Source organism: Patagioenas fasciata, chromosome 15, assembly GCF_037038585.1.
Source record: "Patagioenas fasciata isolate bPatFas1 chromosome 15, bPatFas1.hap1, whole genome shotgun sequence".
NCBI lineage: Eukaryota > Metazoa > Chordata > Aves > Columbiformes > Columbidae > Patagioenas > Patagioenas fasciata.
This window is the reverse complement of record NC_092534.1, coordinates 2,220,935-2,236,699: the sequence shown is the minus strand read 5'-3', so window position 1 is coordinate 2,236,699 and position 15,765 is coordinate 2,220,935. Positions and strand designations below refer to the sequence as shown.

At 51.8% G+C, this 15,765-nt stretch overlaps 1 protein-coding gene across 1 annotated transcript; it reads right to left on the bottom strand.

The window, feature by feature from the left end:
- Positions 1 to 9,491: 9,491 nt before the first annotated feature.
- On the bottom strand, positions 9,492 to 15,434 carry ITPRIPL2 (ITPRIP like 2). Its single transcript, XM_065850859.2, has 2 exons — positions 14,969 to 15,434; positions 9,492 to 14,864 (listed from the first exon to the last, which is right to left on the bottom strand). Exons 1-2 carry the CDS (start codon positions 15,432 to 15,434, stop codon positions 13,171 to 13,173), a joined length of 2,160 nt encoding a protein of 719 aa, XP_065706931.2. The 3' UTR covers positions 9,492 to 13,170.
- Between the last annotated feature and the right edge of the window lie 331 nt (positions 15,435 to 15,765).

The window sequence follows — 15,765 nt, the reverse complement described above, 5'->3', positions numbered from 1 at the left end:
GCAGCATAATCTGCTAAAGCTATTTCTATAGTAAACAGCGATGGAAACCGCAGCCAAAGGGCACGGAGCCTCCCAGGGAGCAGAGCCGCGGATTATTGTGTCAAACACTGGAATCCACATTCCTGCTCAAAGAAAACCTGGCCCTGGAGGGACCTGTCGCGGTTGAGTCGCGCTGGGTTCCAACATGCTGACTAGTCTCAGCACTGGTCCCTTCTCCAACTAGTCCCAGTACTAGTCCCTTCTCTAACTAGTCTCAACACTGATCCCATCACTGACTAGTCTCAGCTCTGATCCCCTCACTGACTAGTCTCAGTGCTAGTCCCTTCGCTGACTAGTCTCTGCACTAATCCCCTCACTGACTAGTCTCAGCACTAGTCCCTTCTCTGACTAGTCTCAGTGCTAGTCCCTTCACTGACTAGTCTCAGCACTAATCCTTTCACTGACTAGTCTCAGCACTAGTCCCTTCTCTGACTAGTCTCAGCAACAGTCCCCCCACTAGTCCCCCCACTGACTAGTCTCAGTACTAGTCCCTTCTCTGACTAGTCTCAGCACTAGTCCCTTCTCCGACTAGTCCCAGTACTAGTCCCTTTTCTAACTAGTCTCAGCACTGATCCCCTCACTGACTAGTCTCAGCACTAGTCCCTTCTCTGACTAGTCTCAGCACTGGTCCCCTCGCTGATTAGTCTCAGCTCTGATCCCCTCACTGACTAGTCTCAGCACTGGTCCCCTCACTGACTAGCCCCAGTACTAGTCCCTTCTCTAACTAGTCTCAGCACTAGTCCCTTCTCTGACTAGTCCCAGCACTGGTCCCCTCACAGCGAGCCCTCGGTGGCCTCACGCGTTGTCACGATGTGCAAGCCGAGTGTCCTCAGCTGCTGGAGCTGACGAAGTGGTGAGCGCAAGGTCAGCTGTAACTGTGATCCGGGGTCACGTTCTCTGCATGCCGTGATTTTGCGGTGCAGCGGGAGCTGTGCGGCTGTGACTCTCGGGTCCCAGCTCGGTGCCAGGGTTCTCCAGTTCTGCCAGGACTCTTCTGCTTTGGAACTCAGTCCCTGCGTTGGGGCCAAAAACACTTGGATACAGCACGCTTTGGGTCACGCTAAAAAGCCCAGAGTATTTTCAGACTTCCGAGGAGAGAACGTTGTATTTATAGGGAGGTTCGGTTTTTCAGTTACTTTTTAATTCATTTTGCTTATGACTGGTTCATTCTGGTTGGAGGGCTGAGGAGCTAGCTCCTAGATTTCTTTTCCAGGCTCACATTTGTGTTTGCAGACATAGGATGGAGCTATTTTTGTAATATCAATCATTACAGGGAAAATATCTCACAGTCCCCACTGAAGTGAATTCCGAAGGAAGTGACCTCTATTTTTACAGAAAATTTCTACTTAGTGTTTGTTTTAATCTAGTGACTGAGAAATGAGCAATATCAGCCTTTCTGAAGCCCAGAAGCAGTCTCCCCGATGCTCAGGAGGGCTGATCCAGCAGCAGGGATCGTTCCTACCCAGGGCAGTGGGACGGAGCTGCAGACACAGCATCCCAAGGCTGAGCAAATGGGGGACACAACCCAGGGCTCCAAAGTGGCACTGATTTAGAGATCAAGATACTTCAGATACTTCCAGTGCCCACTTTAAAAAGTAAGATAATTTCTCCTAAAAAGTTCAGAGTGTGTGATTTTCTAGAATAAGGCAAACTCAGTCTCACACTCAGGTCTCTGTGAGACTCAAGGATGTAGTTGTGAGACAAACGCCGAGAGCTCTGGCTGCGTTACAAACTCACAGATGACTTATTCTAGAAGAAGAATCTCATGTCTGGAGGTTGTTTGAATAACTGCTATGACTCTTCCTATTTGATTCACACTAATTTAATAAGTCGCGATTTTTTTTTTCCTATTCATATGAATATTAAAAACTATATCAAACCTAGAAAAAGGAGGGGGAGGAATTGGCAGTTATAGTTTTCTCCTTTCCAGCAGTGGCCAAAAGATGTCGTTTAACGCAGAACCAGATGTGGTCAAGCACATTTTCTTCAGCGAAAGCTGAGCCCCGGGGCTGTGCAGCTGCAAACGTTATCCGAAACCATTTAAATATCACTGGTAAGAGAACAACTTTTAAATGATGAAACAAATGACCAAACCAGAAAAATAGAGATTGCTTAAAGCTTTTGGGAAAAAAAAACAAAACAACAAACACTATCAGCAGCAATAAAATCCAGTTTTGAGCTGAGAAGCAACAACTACATGAAGGAGCTGAGAATCATTGAGTTGCAAATACCAAATCATCGTTTGCCAAAACATGCCCATGTCAGCTCCAGAATTCAACAAGTTCAAAAGGGCAGGGCTATTTTTATTACAAAAGGCTCTTTTTCCAACCATCCCTTCACAGCAACAGTGACCGTTACGTCTGGTTTTCCCATCCCATTAAGCAGATGTGCAAAATACTGGATTACACAGAAGAGCTAAACTGGGTGGGTTGAAGGGGTGATTTGCATTCTAAAGCACTGCAGTGCTATAAGCTCAGAAATACACGGAATTACTGAGTATTTCTGCCTCATAGGGACCTTGGTTTTACTCCATTCCCATGAGGTTACCCTGGAGTGTTTCCACTAGGATGTAGTCCAGCTGAAGAGGGACTCTGTCCATTCAGCTGAATGGAACAACACATATGAACCAAGTCCTTTCCAAATTAAAATTTCCTTCTCATGGGGAATCTCTTCTCTGGAAACCAAAATCACTACACAGAGCAACACGCTGTGCTCTCTGCCGTCCAGGTTCAGAGCTGCACCACTTGGAACACAAAGCCCTCTTCACCACAGACCAAGCCAAGCTCACACAAAAATCTGCTCGAATCCAAGTGATAAAACTCCTCCTTGCTGCTGGGCATTCCCCTGCGTGTCTGATTGGAGAAACCTCTTCTTGTAGAACATTTGCTCCCTCATTTTTTGCCCACCTGGCCAAGCAATGCCACCAGGGAAGGTGTCTGTGTTCCTCAACCTGACAAAACCTGACAGAGCCCAATAAGGCCCGACAGAGCCTGTGAAGGCCTAACAGAGCCTGAAAATGCCCAACAGAGCCCGACAGAGCCCAACAAGATCCGACAAAGCCCAACAGAGCCCGACAGAACCCAACAAGACCCGACAAAGCCCGACAGAACCCGACAGAGCGCGACAGAGCCCAACAGAGCTTGACAAAGCCTGACAGAGCTTTACAAATCTTGACAGAGCCCGACAGAGCCTGACAGAGCCTGACAGGTCCCGACTGAACCCTACAGAGTGAGGCTCAAACCACAACCTACCACAAAAGATACAGGGCCTGGAGGCTTTGGCCAAAGAAGTTCATGTCGGGTTCCTCACAATGTCCTGCTGTGGGCCCAGCTCGCTGTGCCACAGTCCAGCCAGTGTCACCTGCATCACGGGTGACTCACCGCATGGCCACGGACCTCCCAACAGCGGTTTAGATGAGCCAAGGGCTGCATTAGCCCTTTCCCAAGGGAGGGAGCTCACTTGTCACCCTCCCTGTGACATCCCTTTTCTGGCATTGACCTGAGAACCTCATTAGCAACACGGGTTTGCTGCAAACGAGCCCTTGTTGCTCTCAACGAGCAAAGACATGGCAGAGCAGCCAGGATGGCGTTAACCGGTATGAGCGGGCTCTTGTGTTCAGTCAGAGTGGCACATTACCCACCCTAAATCAACTTCTGCTCTGCGACTCGTGGGTTTCTGGGACAGCTGTCGCTGCTAACCACCGAGAGCAAGAATTTGTATTCAAATAAAATACCTGTGCACTTCACATGGAGCTACTCCAATGGCATTCAGGCAAACAGATACTCAAACTGCCGCACTCCTGGAGCCCTTTGGTATGAAAGTCTCATTATAAAGGTCTTTATCAGCCAAATTTTACCACTGAAACAGCCCTTTTGAGTTACCTTTTGTTGTAGCCCTTCAGCTGCCATGGGTGGGTGCACAGCACTTTCACCAGCTGACAGTTCAGAATGCAGAGAGTGGGGCTCAAACCACAACCTAGCACACAAGATACAGGGCCTGGAGGCTTTGGCCAAAGAAGTTCATGCAAATCCCAGCGTCAGGTCCCAGCAAGGCCGTCACGTTTCCCTTTGAGGGCTGATCTTCCGATGACCATGCAGCCCGGGTGATGCACCAGCCGCTCCTCGCAGTGCAGCGAGTCCCTCTGCAGACAGCAAAGTCCCTCATCTCCCCTTTTTCCCACCACCTCCCTCCAGCTTATCTACAAGGATATTTCTGTTGTCACTCGAAGTTGGATACTAATTTCATCCCGCAGCATCTCATTATAATTAGCTCTTAATTGCCACTTAACACAGGGATCATTTTGGAATACTATAACAATTCTTCCTTGAGGAATTATATGAGTGTTGAAAGTTCGTTATGTGCCCCTATAAATATTTTGGATAATGAGAATGATTTCAAGAAGCAAATTTAAAACCCCACTACTCACACCAGTTTTGGATTTGCAGAGTTTCTGTGAGCACTACCAGTGTTTCCAAGGAGTAAACCACTTAAGTCTGTGTGTTTTGCTACCGGCCTCCCTCCCACCATGTCTTTATCCTGAAAGAGGGAACACTTTAAGGAGCATCTGTAAAACACGAGGGGTAAATAACGCTGCTCTGCAGGGCCTGTTGCTCCCAGCCAGGACCAGGACATCACCAAGACTCCGCACTTCAAGGCAGGCAGCCAAGAAACTCATCCTTAGGCACACGCAAAGCTTTAGCCAAGACTTCACAGAATCCCAGAGTGTCAGGGATGGGAAGGGACCTGGAAAGCTCACCCAGTGCAATCCCCCCATGGAGCAGGAACACCCAGCTGAGGTTCCACAGGAAGGTGTCCAGGCGGGTTTGAATGTCTGCACAGAAGGAGACTCCACAGCCTCCCTGGGCAGCCTGGGCCAGGCTCTGACACCCTCACCAGGAACAAGTTTCTTCTCAAATTTAAGTGGAACCTCCTGTGTTCCAGTTTGCACCCATTGCCCCTTGTCCTATCACTGGTTGTCACCGAGAAGAACCTGGCTCCATCCTCCTGACACTGCCCGTTTCCATATTGATCCCCAGGAATGAGTCCCCCCTCAGTCTCCTCTTCTCCAGCTCCAGAGCCCCAGCTCCCTCAGCCTTTCCTCACACGGCAGATGCTCCACTCCCTTCAGCATCTTGGTGGCTGCGCTGGACTCTCTCCAGCAGTTCCCTGTCCTTCTGGAGCTGAGGGGCCACAACTGGACACAATATTCCAGGTGTGGTCTCCCCAGGGCAGAGCAGAGGGGCAGGAGAACCTCTCTGACCTACTGACCACCCCCTTCTAACCCACCCCAGGTACCATTGGCTTCCTGGCCACAAGGGCCCAGTGCTGGCTCATGGTCACCCTGCTGTCCCCAGGACCCCCAGGTCCCTTTCCCCTACACTACTCTCTAATAGGTCATTCCCCAACTTATACTGGAACCTGGGGTTGTTCCTGCCCAGATTCAAGACTCTACACTTGACCTTGTTATATTTCATTAAATTTTTCCCCGCCCAAGACTTGCTATGCTCCTGGACAATTTAGACTCTTGGGAGATTTGAAAATAGACAATTTGCCAAATTCTTACCCAGATCTCCTGCGCTCTTGCCGCAAATACAACCAAGTGCCAATCTGCTCTATTTATTGACCCGGCCGGCAGGGCAGCGATGGACGACTGATGGTGTGACCAGAGAGAGCCTCATTCATCCGCTGCCTCTTCACCAGCCACACCAGCCACAGCCAGCATCATGCCTGGAAAACACCACACTGACATCAAAGTGGATAAATGGGTTTACCAGTTTGTCAGAGTCTGCTGATGTTCTTCTCCCACCCACCCCCCTTTTTATTTTTTGATATTCAGGAGATGTCATTTGCTTTGCCAGGGACTGAATGGCTGGGAAAACGCTTCCAGGCCCTGTGCAGAAATGTGTTTTGGAGAAGTGCCCATGATTCACAATCCTTATGACTAGTGAGTTTCTCCTTTTTGAAACACGCTTCACCAAGCCTCCAAGCATTTATGACGAAATCAGATGCTCAGAAGACACACGAACACCCTCATACAACCTCCGCTCCACCCGCAGACAGACCCGGAGCTGAGAGAAAGACCCTGAACAACCCCTGCAGAAACCAAACATACACAACCTATTGACAATCAAGTGCAGGTCTGCACCATGCCTGTTAACGCACCGATGTTTGTGTGCCTAAACGTGGCCCTAAGAGGTGAATTTCCAAGAAGCTGTAAGAATATATTCCTAAATACATTGCACAGCACAGAGACGGCTTTTGCACAGAAATAGCGGAATGACTCATTTCCTCTGTGCTCGCAGCCGAGCGGCTCCCTGCGCCACGCCAGCAGCAACGGGGAAAAGCACGAGCAGTTTCCAGCACATCCAGACCTTGCTGAAGTTCCGCCGGGACTTGTCTTTAAAACCAGGGATCCCCGGTGACAATCTGGGAGCACAGCAGACACATTTGCAAAGGGTTCCCGAGCACTGCCCCCCTTGATGGGAGTATTGTATTTCAGCGGTTTAGTTTTGCACAGAAGGAAGCGCTGCAGAGGGAGCGGAGAGCTGCTCTCTCCCTCGCCTTGCCCTGAAGTGAGTGCACACGCTGCTTTGCCAGTCAATTCGGCTTTGAGTTTCTCTTCTTCCCTGTTTGAGATCGGCAAGACTGAACCAGACTGAAACAGCAGTGGAGAAGTGGGCTGTCCTGCTGGGTCTGCTGCTGCTCTTCCTCTGTTTCTACAGCCTGTGGGTTTCCATCAGAACAGCAAGACTCTTCAAGGCAATTCTGCCACTTTCTCCACTAGAAATGCATCACAAGTGTACACTTTAATCCTTAATTTGCTAGCTAGTAACCCTCAGAGCATAATCTCTGTCCCTCCTGTCTTGATTTCTTATCTCCCTTTTTTATTCTCCCATCCAGATTATTGTACAGACCCTTTGTGGCGGAGATAGAAGCCTACAGAGGATCACGAGTACCACAGAAACTTTAGCAAACCCTTTCTACGCCCAGTTCAGCCCAGAGAACTGATTATTCTGTATGAAGCTTTGGTCTTGGTTTTAGGGGGAAAATATTCCCAGGGCTTTAAAGAAACACACGCCTGTAACTTGAGTACACAGACATTTTCCGAGTCTCTGAATCAGCGCTGCTGTCCTTTAAGGGGGAAAATAAGGCTTCCTGAACACAGAAGACTGCTACACTATGACATTTGACGCATATGCATTTGTAACAACCTTTAGGAGATTTGTGTGTAAATAGTTATTCGAATCCTAACAGACTGTTGCACGGATACAGAACATACGTTATCTATAGCGCCGTCGCTGAACGAGTATTACAGTGCTTTGAATCTGTTATAAAGGAGTTGCAAATACACCAATTCTTGGTTATGTATTTACACTGCAGGCACACACGAGAGCACAGGTAGTCTCTTAATTGCACATACTGTATGTTTGAGAAACCCACGACAGCGATGGAATGTACAGACAGATGTGTCTATGGTCAACCCTCTATATCCTGCATGTTTTGGAGCCGTGAGCAACTCGGAGCCCCGGAGCAGGGGGTGCAAGTCCCTGTGCCATCACCAAGGGCCGCGCTGGCCGCTTTCCTACCAGCTACTCCAGCTCATTATCATCCCTCCATTCCCTGGCCTCAGGGAGGACTCACCAGGCAGACATTTAAAGAGGTGAAACAGGAAATAAACCAGCCTAGAAAAGCAAATTTCTCGTGTCTGAACTCTTCTGGAGCCTTAGGAAAATGGGATGCAGCAATAAGAGCCCCCTCCCCTCCAGGCAGCTTTAACTTGCATTAGCAGAACTGCATCAGCAACTCACTGCTGACCTTGGCTTCGCTACAAGGGAGGTGTTTACACAGGGATGGAAAGAGTTTAAACAATTTATTCAATGAGCTGGATGCAAACAGGCTTTTCTTCAAATATCAAGCATGCAAGTCCTTAGGCCAGTTAATTTTTTGTTAACAGATTTATCGTGAAAGGAAACTCCTGTGTTCCTTTAATGATTTTCTGCTGAATAGAAACTCAGGCTTCAAACAGAGAAATATATCAGAGCAAGGAATGAACGGAGACTGGTTATTGCTTTTAAAGGAAGCCATTAATAGGAGATAATGCTATTAAAGAGGTAAAAGATCTAACTCCGCTTCCTCTGTGGTGACTGAGTGCTGACACTGGAGGAACGATCTGCTCCCAGCCCTGGCCAGCGAGGAGCCCATGCCAAGCACTGTCCCGACGGCGCCTGCCCCGCACAGACCTACTCACAAAGATCTGCACATACTTATTTACAGGCTAGGTTTGATTTGAGGATTAAAAGGCTAGGGGTCTTGCTGTTATTTCACTTTAATAGGAGGCAGCACAAGCCACGAGCGTATAGTTCTGGTGTCTACCGGAAGACTAAGAAAGGATATATGCACAAATAAAGGACAGGTAACTTACTGGTCCATCACACAACCCCTGCTGGCTTCAGCTGCGCTTTTTCCGCATTTAGTAAGGTACAACGTACACAGTTTGGAACAGAGACATGTGTACGTACCACATTGAAAAGCTCACACAGGTACTGCGAAATGAAGTCTTAGATCTTCACTGAGCACCAGAAAAAGCAGATTTTATGCAGTGACCTGAAAGGGGAGCCAGGGAAACAAGAACTGAATCCTGTTTAATCACAGAACCACAGAATGTCAGGGATGGGAAGGGACCTGGAAAGCTCATCCAGTGCAATCCCCCCATGGAGCAGGAACACCCAGCTGAGGTTCCACAGGAAGGTGTCCAGGCGGGTTTGAATGTCTGCACAGAAGGAGACTCCACAACCCCCCTGGGCAGCCTGGGCCAGGCTCTGACACCCTCACCCCCAACAAGTTTCTTCTCATCTTTCAGTGGAACCTCCTGTGTTCCAGTTTGCACCCATTGCCCCTTGTCCTGTCACTGGTTGTCACCCAGAAGAGCCTGGCTCCATCCTCCTGACACTGCCCCTTTCCATATTGATCCCCATGAATGAGTCCCCCCTCAGTCTCCTCTTCTCCAGCTCCAGAGCCCCAGCTCCCTCAGCCTTTCCTCACACGGCAGATGCTCCACTCCCTTCAGCATCTTGGTGGCTGCGCTTGACTCTCTCCAGCAGTTCCCTGTCCTTCTGGAACTGAGGGGCCACAACTGGACACAATATTCCAGGTGTGGTCTCCCCAGGGCAGAGCAGAGGGGCAGGAGAACCTCTCTGACCTACTGACCACCCCGCTTCTAGTTCACCCTCGGAGCGAGGCACCACACAGCCCAGCTCACCCCACGGCAGCGCCCAGTGCACCCTCGGCTCTCTCTCATCGCTCCACAGCACAGAGCTCTGTGCTCCCACGGCTCTGCCGCTACAGGACTCTCCTCCTGCAGAGCACACAAACCTGCCGAGCACGGTCTCGGGGTCGCAGGTAGCGTTTACTGGAAAAAAATCTAACAAGGAATTTAAATCTTGAGGCACAAGACGTTTTAAAACAGCTGTTTATTACTACAGTGGAATATTAAAACAAACCCACCAACTTGTAATGGAAACAATAAAAGTGCAAATGTGTTTTGATATTAAATAGGAAATGAATTTATAAACGTTTCATTCAAATGGGTTGATGCTTTGAGCCTATGAACACTTCAAAAACAAACAAAGAATAGCAGCTGAACACTTCAGTTTAATCTTTGGTCTGATTATTAACCAGCAAAAAATAGTTGTACCAAGAATGTCCATTGCAAAAAGACACTTAAATTTTACATTGCAGAGATTCAAAATCAAAAGAGGAATGTTTTCAAGATATTTGGTCAGATAAGAAATTACAATGTCTTTGAGAAATACACAGCATTTTTTTTAACACCAAATGAAGTCACATAGAGGCATTTTGGTACTGCAATTCAACTTATAAGTCTCTTGCAGGTCTGACTCCTTCCCAATCAACCTTCATTAAAACCAACTTCATTTGCACAGTCTTTGCAAAATAAGAACCAAGAACGCGCATTAGTGGTAAATAACACTCGATCTTCTGTGTTTGTGTTCCAGTTCACACACACAGAGGCCACCACTGAATCTATGACACATCATAGCAGTTCAGACCATAACTCCACATTCCCATCTGGTTCAGTGTAGGTGTCCCTGGCTGGGGAGCAGGCGAAATGCCCGCAGGGTTGTCCATGTGGGTCACGTTCTCTGCCCGCCCTGGCAGATAAGGGCCCGTAACAGCTCCGGGATGCGGCCGGTACCGGCGCTGTCACCTCTGTTGTGGAATAAGATGAATACCATAACAGAACGCAATTTTTATCAGCTCCTTTTGTCAAGTGTATTCATGAATGCACGCTTTAAAGCAGATAACGAAAACACATTTAATATCTCCGTTGCACAGCGGAGCCACCAGTTATTCTGAGCTATTGTCTCAGCTCCCAGCAGCTGCCCGCAGGCAGCCCCACTCCTCCACAACGCTGCCCAAGCCCCAGGTCGAAGCACACGCACGCATCTTGTCCCATCACAGGCTCAAAAATGCCTTGCTGAGCAAAAACTCCCACACTGCAGATCTGCCTGCACGGCCAATAAACGGGGGGTTTGCTTCATTGCATTCAGCCACTTTGGACATACTGTCAAAGCAAATCCCATTTCTATCTCTTTTCACTGCACTTCCGAGTCTGCCTTGCTTCCAAAAGCTCCTCCAGTGTTATCCCATGGCCTTTGGCTGCTTGCAGTGCACCCTCAGAGTTCACCATCACTCTCACCTGCCCCTCAGCCCAACCTTTGTTTTCCAAACTCCTCCTATTCTCCACCATCTCTCCTTGTCATGCATTTCCTGAAGCAACTCTCTTTTCCCGGATCACCACACTTTTCCAAGAAAGCCCTTACCAAGTCTATTACAGACTTCCATGTATTGCAGCAACACCAGATACACCCCAAATATTGCACTCCTCATAGCAAACAGCACTTTTCAGAGACAGGGATGCGCAGCGACGTAAACAGAGTGACAGCTGGCTGAAGTGGTTATGACACCAGCACTAACAGCTCACGGGTTTTTATGTCATGACTTCAGGCGGCCACGATACCCAGGGCCGGTCATCTGGTCCTTCTTTGGGCAAGAGATTCAATGGCATCAGCTGCAGAGCTGCTTTTCATTTCAAACACAGAGTAAAACAAATCTGCAAAAATAGTACATATCACGGCCTGCTTATTACAAAAAAAAATATCAAAACACCAAGATAGCTCACTTAGCCTTAAATACCATGTGCAAAGAACATTTGATCAATACTACCTATAAATACACTATTTGTAGAAAGAAGCACGGTGCTTCATATATAAAAATAAGCCAAATTGTAGGTGTGACCTAGGCTATAATTACCTGAAAATAAGACTGCAAGAGCAGTTAAAAAAATAGACAGAAGTAGGCAGGGAGTGTTTCCATTTAGAAAAAATAGATTTCTATAAAGTTTCATAGATTTTGAAAATGTTTGTTTTGTGCTCTGATGCCTAGAACTGTGAGTAAAGCAAAGCGGTATCTCGGTGTACATCAGGGAGGAGGAACATATTAGCAACTTGGTTATCCTAAAGCTTCCCAGAAGTTACACTTGGCCATTTATAATAAACTTCAGCCTGCTCACCTAGGACACAGCACAGTGGGTAATAAGGTACATGCTCAGCTGCCTGAGCACCAGCAATTTGGCAAACACATTCTGGGTCTTAATACATCTAATACTTGAGCAAGTGACCCAGTAAAGCAAGGATTTGAAATTGTGCGTTTGCTGAGAGCCTGGGTCACATCAGGATCCCGTACAGCAGGTACCACGCTGGGAGCTAAGGACACTTGCAGAGCTGCTGCGATTCACCTCGCCAGGCTGTGCCAGAGCCTGGCACACAACCAGGCAAGAAACAGAAACTACCTGGCTCACGTTTAGAGAGGACACCAGAATCCGTAGCCTAAGATTGCCGCTGTACCACGAATTAGCGCTAAATAATCTTGAAGCACCCTCAAATGCTTCACCTCCTCCTCCCCACACGAAGATAACAATTCGCTATAGCACAGCGCTAGAAAACCCTATGGGGTTATTTGGTCAGGACGCTGCCACACGCAGACCAGCGGTGAGGCAGTCAGGCAAAAAACCCCCCCAAACTCCTGCCGCAGAGCAGGGGGCACAGCAGTCAGCTCACGGCACTGACACCTGGGCTAGTTTAAGGTTTGTTCCAGAAAAATCCAAACCACCAGAATTTCTTAGTTTTGTTGTTGGTCCTTGAGCTAAACACTAAGAAAATAATACTCAAAAAAATAATGCATCTCAACAAGAACCCACAAAAAAACGAACCTCAGAGTATTTCCTTAAAAGAAGATTGTCCTCAGGATGATTCAAACATCAATCCTTTAGCAAAATACTAATGCCTCCTCCATAGCAAGCACTTAGTGCGGCCAATTATCCTACGAAGGCCTTTGCGAAAATAAAGTGCTATTTGTTTCCTTTTATCTACAGTTCAACCCTGCAGTATAACCTTCACTTGAACACAGAACTGTGTAACTAGATACTTCATACTGTTGTTGGAGAGATTTCGCTTCTTCCCTCAATTTTACAGTAACATGCATATTATATTTCTATTCAGCACAACGTATTTGATTACACAGGAAATTTAAAGCATGTCACTGAGCATTTCAAACTGTGACCGACAACCATGCTCTAGTGCTCATTGCATTTTAAGAGCATTTTGGTGGATTGGGGGGGGGTTGTTTGCACCTACAGGATTTTTAAATCCAAAATTGACTTTGTATCATAAAAAGCAAATCTCAGGAAAAGGTCAATTTTGCCACTAAGACAACGAGTGAACTTGGATCTCCTGAAATGTCAGTTTGAGCCCATTTAAGTTCGGTTTGCAAACAGCTGGCTGAACATAACACTTCCCAAGTAAGGCACTTCCCCAGAAATTTCACAATTTTCCCATGGACAACCAATGTGATTAAAAAACAATAAACACAACTTCAGTAAGTCTTGGCCTCTGGTTTCCCAGTTCTCTCAGGTCAGAGACAAAACCGCAGAACCGCATTTTAAAAAGTCCCACCTTCCTGCGGCAGACGCGGGCTCTCGACGGACCGGCAGGCTGGGAGCACCCGTCGCCCCGGCAGGGCCCGTGGGCCACGCTGGCTCACCCGGCTGCCAGCTCACTCGCCCGGTGGCTCCTGCCCGGCCTCAGCAACGTGCCGGCACGGGGCGGGCGCTGGCCACAGGTACCGGGGGCTGCTGTACATCCTGATGATGTGCGGGGCCTGGATCCAGGTGTTGATGAGCTGGAAGGCAGCCAGGTCCAGTGTGGGCCCATCGAAGGCGGCCAGCAAGTTCACGGGGGCAGCCTCCTTGAGGAACCGGGGCAGCGCCAGCGCCTCGGGGAGGCTGGGGTTGCCCAGGAAGAAATGCATCAGCACCTGCTTGCGCAGGCAGCCCCTGAGGTACAGCACCAGGTCCTCCAGCCGCTCCACCAGGAACCGCTCGTCCCAGGCCTCCAAGGGCCCCTGCAGCAGCAGGGAGAACAGGGCTGTCTTCAGCACGTAGGAGGAGAGCACCCGGCCCCACTGCGAGCAGAACGGCTCCTCCAGGCCCTGCCCGCGCAGGTCTCGCAGGCCCTTGAGGATCTGCAGGCACTTGAGGTGGCAGGAGGAGGCCGGGGCCTGCTCCTTCAGCCAGCTCAGCAGCCGCTGCTCCTGCCGCGAGGCGTTCAGACCCCACAGGGCCTCGGGGGGCTGCGGGCCCTGGGGCGGGCGCGGGCCCTCGGGCGGCAGGGCCGTGAGGTAGAGCGCGTCGCCGAGCGGGATGGCGGGGATGAGGCGCACGGCCATGGAGATGTGGCAGCAGACGTAGTCGGAGCAGGGCACGATGTGCAGCGTGGGCGGGCGGCCGGGGCAGGCGGACAGGCTGATGCGGCAGCGCTCCTGCAGCCGGTACCGCACGGCGCCCAGGCAGCGCTGCAGGTGGCCCTGGAACCAGCGCAGCACCTGCGCCGAGGAGAGGTGGCTGTGGCCCTGCAGCTCCACGCAGAAGGCCTCGGCGAAGGGCCGGTAGCGGCGCGGCCAGCCGGCCCTGGCCCGCAAGCCGCAGAGGAAGGCGCCGTGCGGCCCCAGCCCCTCGGCAGAGCGCGGCTGCGGCTCCAGGCGCGGCGGCAGCCGCAGGGGCACCAGGATGTCGAAGCAGTCGGGGCTGCGCACCTTGTGCTGCTCGTAGGCGCTGCCGATGCGCACGAAGTCCCCGCGCAGACTGAGGGCGAGCGGGCCGGGCTGCAGCCCCTGCGCCTTGGCGGCGCGGACCAGCTCGGCCACGACGCGCCCGACGTGCGCCTTGCTGTGCCCCAGCACGTGGGGCGAGAGCCGCAGCTGCCGCGCGTGGAAGTTCTCCAGGAGGCTGCGCCGCGACCCCGCCGCCGCTACCGCCGCCCGGACCCCGCCGGGCCTGGGGCCGCCGCCCGCCGCGCCGCAGCAGCGGGCCAGCAGGCAGCCCAGCAGCAGCAGCGCCGAGCCCTTGAGCAGCGGCACCGACCCCGCCTCCGCCTCCGCCGCGCCCTCCCCGGCCGCGCCGCCCCGCACCGCCTGATAGAGGCAGAGGAGCGCGGTGCAGAGCCCGGTCACCAGCGGCCAGAAGACCCGCAGGCTGAGGGTGCAGACGGGCACGGCGCGGCGGGGGGTCGGGCCGCGGGGGTCGCCAGCACCCGGCCCCGCGGGCGGGGACCGCCCGCCCCCGCCGCCGCCGCCCCGCTCCTCCGCCCCGGCCGCCCCCAGCGCGGGCCGCGCCGCCGCCCCCCGCCCCGCCGCCCCCGGCACGGCCGCCGCGCTCCCCCCTGCCTGCCGCCGCTCCGCTGCGAGGCTTCCTCTTCCGAGGGGAGCGGCGCCGCGTCAGCCGCCAGTGAGCTCAGAGGAAATGCCGCGGGCGGCGGGCCCGGCCGCGGCGGGACGGCCGGGGGCGTTGTCCGACCGGGGCCGCCCTGGGGCGGGGACGCCGCCGCCCGCTCCGGCCCGGCCCGTCCCGTCCCGTCCCGCCGCGCCGAGGAGCGAGGCCGCGCCCCGGGCCTTACGGCGGGGGAGACCGTGCCCCGCAGCCCGGGCGGGGGGACCCTGCACCGCTCCCGCCGCCTCCCTCCCCGAAAGTGGAGTGCGAACAGCTCTGTGGGTGCCGAACACACCTTCCCGTCCCCACCTCGAGGTTTTTGGTGTAAAACGGAGTGTTTTCTGTGTCCCCGCAGCAGGGGGAGGGCTGTGCCGTCCGCAGTGCCGCTGCCCGGGCAGTGCTGCCGAGTCCCCAGCTTCACATGGCACGTTTTTCCTCCAGAAAGTGTTTGAGGTCTGTCCCGCTGCAGGGGAGTCTCTCCTAACGGTCTCGGTGCGAAAGGGACAGCAGTCATCATCATTAATTCACCAGGGTGTGTATGGTCTGCTGCCATACTAGCAGCTGCCTCCAGTCGAATAATTCACAAGTCTGCTCGTTTTTGTTTTGTCCAAATTATTCAGACACTGACAAACTGAAAGAGCCCTGGGAGAAGTTACTCATTTGTTGCACAGGGGCTTCTGGCCTCATGTGTTGTATGAGAGCCAGCATGATACCAGGCCCGCTGTTCACTGTCGCAACAGCTCTGCCCAGAGCATCGCCCGCAGCACAAACCAAACAGGAGAACTGCGGATCCGTCAGAAATACACAGGCAGACATACTACCTCGGCCCCTGTGAACAGCAGAGCCCAACTTTCAGGTCAAGAGGTGGGCACAACAACATCACT